General features: G+C 39.8%; 1 protein-coding gene across 2 annotated transcripts in view; it reads right to left on the bottom strand.

The window, feature by feature from the left end:
• Nucleotides 1–4,505: 4,505 nt before the first annotated feature.
• Nucleotides 4,506–6,626, bottom strand: part of TLL1 (tolloid like 1) — a 180,739-nt gene continuing 178,618 nt past the window's right edge. For both annotated transcript variants that reach the window (XM_073577057.1, XM_073577066.1), the window contains one exon: nucleotides 4,506–5,660. In XM_073577057.1, coding sequence (XP_073433158.1) covers nucleotides 5,529–5,660 — 132 coding nt within the window. In that variant the 3' untranslated portion in view covers nucleotides 4,506–5,528. The remainder of the gene's footprint in view (nucleotides 5,661–6,626) is intronic.

The raw sequence follows: 6,626 nt of genomic DNA, 5'->3' as shown, positions 1-6,626 counted from the left end.
ACTGTATTCCCATTGTGGAAAAGCTGATACTTTCATGGCATGTTGGCGTTATAAGTGGACTATGGCTAAGTTTCTAACATATAAAGAATTTGAAAGTGTCCTTCCTTTCTGAATGAGAAATGTTGTACATTAGAGTATTGTCAGAACGGAACACACCAGAAGAATGGTCCGCTCACTTTCTTTATTTTAACGTCTTGAAGTCTTTGGAAACATGAACCAGTTAATAGACAGAGAATATGAACAAGTCGATCTTAGCTAGAAATGCATATCAACATTCTTTTGAGCACTTTTTTCAGGCATTTCAGTGCAGACTTGCCTGAAAAGGACATTTTGTGCCCACTCTCTATTGAGCCTCTCCAATGGTCATTGTGAAGGAAGGAGGAGCAGGGTGAGCTGTGACATCATCTAATGTTACTAGTGGATCCTGTGTTGTCTGTGTATTGAGGCACAATAATATAGAGTCATGCTGTACATTTTGCCTGCCAGGTCAGGAAGTAAGAGTCTAAAAAATGAGGTTTTTTTTAAAAGCAGTTGTCCAGGCTATAGATAAAAGTCTTCAGTCACTCTGTGACTGCAAACTTCTGAATCCTTAGGCCTCATACACATGTTCAGTATTTGGTGAGGGTTTTTTTAACTCCATATTTGAGTAAATGGTGCATTTGCTATGGTCATACTTTTCCTCTGATTGTTCCACTCCTGATTTTGGCTTTCAAATACTGGAGGTAAAAAAGTCACCAAATACTCAACATGTGAATGTAGTCTTATAGCGTGTTTTGCCAACGGGAACAGGCGTGACTGCAAGCTTGTGATTTGCATAATTTCAACCAAATTCCACCTTGCTGAATTCAAAGGCAGTGAGCAAGCCCAAGCATGACAAGCAAATTGCATACTTTTGTTCACATGACTAGAGATCAGCAAATTTGTTCGTTTTTTGCCCCCGAATCTGATTTTGACATATTCGAGCCATATTCGAACACTATTCGTGCTGAATGTATGTTTAATGATCGGTTCCGAACATATTCGGTAATTTCTACTCCCATTTACTCTAATGACGTTCGGCTGTGTCCGACGAATATTGCAAAACAATATTTGATGCCGATCATATTCGGAACCGTATGCGAACAAATTTGCTCATCTCTACATATGACTACTTGCTCTCACCGGCAACACCAAAGAGTCCCGATAGCATGCGGTGCGTACACAGTAAGGATTCAGAAGTTTGCCTTCACATAGAGCAGGTGCGCACTTCCATTAGAATACACTATACAATCCTTTCAATAATATATTTAATATTTTATAACATAGAAAATTGGCAAAAAAAAATACATGTAGCACAAAAACCGGGTTTAACTAACAGGTAATTTCTTGCTGACAGTTGCCTTCTAAAAACCAGACATTGCTCGAATAAGACTACTGCCATGAAAATTAAGTTTTAAAGGGTTATTTACTACATCCTTCCTACACTTGTGATAATTGATGCAAAGTAGTCCAGATGCTGAATTTCGGAGATGTGTGTGTATATACAGTGCCTACAAGTAGTATTCAACCCCCTGCAGATTTAGCAGGTTTACACATTCGGAATTAACTTGGCATTGTGACATTTGGACTGTAGATCAGCCTGGAAGAGTGAAATGCACTGCAGCAAAAAAGAATGTTATTTCTTTGTTTAATTTTTTTTTAAATTGTGAAAAGTTTATTCAGAGGGTCATTTATTATTCAACCCCTCAAACCACCAGAATTCTGTTTGGTTCCCCTAAAGTATTAAGAAGTATTTCAGGCACAAAGAACAATGAGCTTCACATGTTTGGATTAATTATCTCTTTTTCCAGCCTTTTCTGACTATTTAAGACCCTCCCCAAACTTGTGAACAGCACTCATACATGGTCAACATGGGAAAGACAAAGGAGCATTCCAAGGCCATCAGAGACAAGATCGTGGAGGGTCACAAGGCTGGCAAGGGGTACAAAACCCTTTCCAAGGAGTTGGGCCTACCTGTCTCCACTGTTGGGAGCATCATCCAGAAGTGGAAGGCTTATGGAACTACTGTTAGCCTTCCACGGCCTGGACAGCCTTTGAAGGTTTCCTCCCGTGCCGAGGCCAGGCTTGTCCGAAGAGTCAAGGCTAACCCAAGGACAACAAGGAAGGAGCTCCGGGAAGATCTCATGGCAGTGGGGACATTGGTTTCAGTCAATACCATAAGTAACGTACTCCACCGCAATGGTCTCCGTTCCAGACGAGCCCGTAAGGTACCTTTACTTTCAAAGCGTCATGTCAAGGCTCGTCTACAGTTTGCTCATGATCACTTGGAGGACTCTGAGACAGACTGGTTCAAGGTTCTCTGGTCTGATGATACCAAGATCGAGATCTTTGGTGCCAACCACACACGTGACGTTTGGAGACTGGATGGCACTGCATACGACCCCAAGAATACCATCCCTACAGTCAAGCATGGTGGTGTCAGCATCATGCTGTGGGGCTGTTTCTCAGCCAAGGGGCCTGGCCATCTGGTCCGCATCCATGGGAAGATGGATAGCACGGCCTACCTGGAGATTTTGGCCAAGAACCTCCGCTCCTCCATCAAGGATCTTAAGATGGGTCGTCATTTCATCTTCCAACAAGACAACGACCCCAAAGCACACAGCCAAGAAAACCAAGGCCTGGTTCAAGAGGCAAAAAATCAAGGTGTTGGAGTGGCCTAGTCAGTCTCCTGACCTTAACCCAATTGAAAACTTGTGGAAGGAGCTCAAGATTAAAGTCCACATGAGACACCCAAAGAACCTAGATAACTTGGAGAAGATCTGCATGGAGGAGTGGGCCAAGATAACTCCAGAGACCTGTGCCGGCCTGATCAGGTCTTATAAAAGACGATTATTAGCTGTAATTGCAAACAAGGGTTATTCCACAAAATATTAAACCTAGGGGTTGAATAATAATTGACCCACACTTGTATGTTTCAAATTTATTAAAATTTAACTGAGCAACATAACTTTTTGGTTTGTAAGATTTATGCATCTGTTAATAAATCCTGCTCTTGTGTGAAGTTTGAAGGCTCTAACTTATTTGCATCTTATCAAACCTGCTAAATCTGCAGGGGGATGAATACTACTTGTAGGCACTGTATATATATATATATATATATATATATATACACACACACACATATACATACATATATTTGTGTCCAGCCTTAACTTTGTATTGAATTGGTATTATGACAAATTCAAGAAATCTCATGTCTCCCTGTAGAAATAAAAAAATATATACAATGGCTACCATCTGTGATAGGTCTATGCTGGTTTACTCTCTCACCCCATACTCAGGATATTTATTGGGCACAAGAGCTTTTGGATCTATCTTAAAAGTCAGCAATATGTCTAATAAATGTAAAAAAATCTAAATATTTTGGAGCTATATATACTGTGTATATATATATATATATATATATATATATATATATATATATATATATATATGTGTGTGTAACTTCGTTGGATAATGTATTTTAAAGGAATAAAACATGTTTTATCAGTGCCAGTGAATGTTGCAGTGAGATAACAGATGTTTGATGTCAATGTATTCAGCAGCCTACATCCAATAATACCAAAACCAGATTTCTATTTAATAAAACATACGGTCACCTGAATATCTTAAATAAAGTATACTTATCTGCATATGAAAACTTTAAATAAAAAGTTGCTACTGTCAAAAAAAAATAAATTGGCACATAAAGTAACATTTAACTGGTTGACCATACAAGATATTTCACACGCTTGGAACATGTACATTCACACAAATCGACAATAGGAGATACATCATGGCTGTACAATGTCTAGAAGCACATAACAGAACAGTTCAAAAAATGACACACAGTACACCTACCGAGAAAGCAGCATGTTATATGTACAGTATATGTAGAGCTAAAATGTCCTTAAAGATCCTTTGTAACATACATTAAAAGGTTGTCGAGAGACATAGCAAATTACAGATGTATCTACATGAAGATCGCTTTGATCATGTGCAAGAATTCTAAGGCAACAATTGTTGATCCACAGGACACGGAGCGGAGATCGCAACGAGTTCTTCATATACATCAGAAGTCTTTCGGAATAGTATGCAGACGGTCATAGAGACACATTCAGATTTCTCACTTTAGTTGGCTCAGTTTTTTTTTCTTTTTAGCATAATAATTTTTGTGTTTTTTTGTGTTTTTTTTGTAACGGATATAGCACCATTGGAGATTTCATCCAATAACATATTATGTATAAGCAAAGTATATAGACAGGCCTTTCCTACAGCCGCTACCAAAAACTCTGCCTTTAATGGAGTCTGAATGACAATTTGTCCTTAATGTTCACTCACCAAAGAAATACTGTAGCAGTTGTTCTAAGGATGGATACTGAAAGGTGAAACCAGAGTCTGGATTTCAGGTTTTGCAACTCATTAGATTTCCTATTTTTATTTTTCGTTTATTCCGCTCTAAGAAGAAGAACAGACGTGAAAGCCACTAACAGGTCCCTGATTTTATGTTTGTTGCAAAGTAACAGTGCATTACAACATATGGCATATTAGATCAGTAAATTGACAACATCCTTTTCTGAACAGCATTCACACTATGAATGTAGCGGAGGAAAGAGAATGTTACATTCGTATAAATGATGGTTATAACGAAAGGAACAAAAGTGGCTTTTTCTCGGATGGAAACCAGACGTCTGTGCGGAGACAAAGAGGCTTTAAGTTTGCAGATCCTAAGCATCTTTGTGTAAGTGGATAAATGGAGGAGTCCTGACCGGGTTTCTGAACATCTCCTAAAGATCTTCCTATTTTGCATTCTGTATGCCATTTTGTTTCCACGATAAGCTGCCTGCCAAGCACAAAAGTCCAGTCTGAGGATTTCTGTGAACGATGAGTCTGGCCTGCAGGAACTTTTCATCTTGTCTTCTATTTCTCCTTAGACAATAGTCAGAAGATAGAGCTGTCCTTGGGGTGACATTCAATGAACGTTGCAGAGTGATCTTGCAGGGAGCATTGACAAATGTCGAACGAAGTATGAAAGCGCTTAGGGGGAAATTCACAAAAGAGACTTGGTTGGTTTGATTGACTATAAATATTCATGGTTTCATTTACCATTTCTGTATTTTGTGCTTGTAAATATCTGAGCGTAACATCTGGAAACCCCCATATGAAGGACAATTTCCTTGCGTGTTGCTGAATAAGAAAACATAAAAACCAATATATTGCACACTATCCTATTACTTGCCATTTTTGTGAATTCCCCCAAAGCTTCCCTAGCAGCATGCAAAACCCTGTGTTCAACTTCTGGCATGGTAGTACAATTGCAACCATTATATCATCGTCTTTAGCTTGTATCGTCCACTACTGGCCAGTGCAGTTCCTTAGGTCGATGCTTCCAATTCTAATTATGATATAAAACACTTGTACTAATAACGTTAGTAAAAAAAATACTTCCTTTTTATAGTTCACATGTGCTGTCTTTTAACCCCCATTTTCGGCTTTAGAGGTTGTGTGTGTTATTTGGTGAGTAGGATATCTTGATACTTCACGCTTTTGTATCGTATATGAAATCCTTTCTTGCTGATTGTATCATCAGTATGAAAATGAATTAGTATTGAATCCCCGCTGGATATAATTTCTTCTGGAGGCTGAAATACATACAGAAGAGGTTACAATTCTCAATCTTTACATGACATGAAAACAAATCTTCCAAAACAAGAAAGAGCCATTTCTATGCATTAGATGTAAGATATCCTTTATAAAATGGCATCGCAAAAAAAGCAGAAATTAGAATTATTTTTCCCAGAATCAACTGTGGAGATTGGAAAAACCTTTAGCGCTGCAGGTATACTCAGTGTTTGTCACTGGTACCGAAGAAATGTATTACCCAGGATGTAATGAGTACAAGCTAAATTTTATTGGCATAACAAAAGATAAACGTTTTGGCATTCACAGAGTCCCTTCCTCAGGCAATAATACAATGGCAAACGTGAGAGTTTTATATATCACAGCACAGGATTTGACGCAGACTGCTAGACCTCATGGAAATGGACAGTGGAGTTAAGGGCCTGTCACACTAAGCGATATCGCTAGCAATATCGCTATAACTTGTGACGTTATAGCGATATTGCTAGCGATATCGCTATGTCCGATACTTACCTACAACCCGCTCCCCCGCTGCTTATCGCTGATCGCGCGAGAACGTCCTGGACTGTTTCTCGTCGTCAGCTTCCTGCGGCGCTTCCTGCTGTGGAGACGAGCGACGCGTGGAGCCGGGCGGGAGGACGCAGGATCGCCTGGTGTGACAGGTAAGTAGCGACCCCCGACCCCAGCGATGTCGCTGGTGAGATCTGCCTGTGTGGCAGCTCACTAGCGACCACTTAGCGATGTACCAGCGATCCTGACCGCGTCATATCGCTGGTCGGGATCGCTGGTACATCGCTAAGTGTGACAGTACCATTAAGGTGAGCAGTCCTGTTTTTTCAGCTACCTTCCACGCCATACCTACTCCGTACTATGCTGAAGTAGCGCCTTTTTATCTATCTACCATTATTTTTCTGAATATTTCTGCACAGGACCTTGACTAAGGCCTGTTTCACACTTGCTTTTTTTTG

This window comes from Dendrobates tinctorius, unplaced genomic scaffold (genome assembly GCF_039654945.1).
Source record: "Dendrobates tinctorius isolate UK_male_01 unplaced genomic scaffold, ASM3965494v1 ptg000008l, whole genome shotgun sequence".
Lineage (NCBI taxonomy): Eukaryota > Metazoa > Chordata > Amphibia > Anura > Dendrobatidae > Dendrobates > Dendrobates tinctorius.
This window is presented reverse-complemented; position numbering and strand designations above follow the sequence as displayed.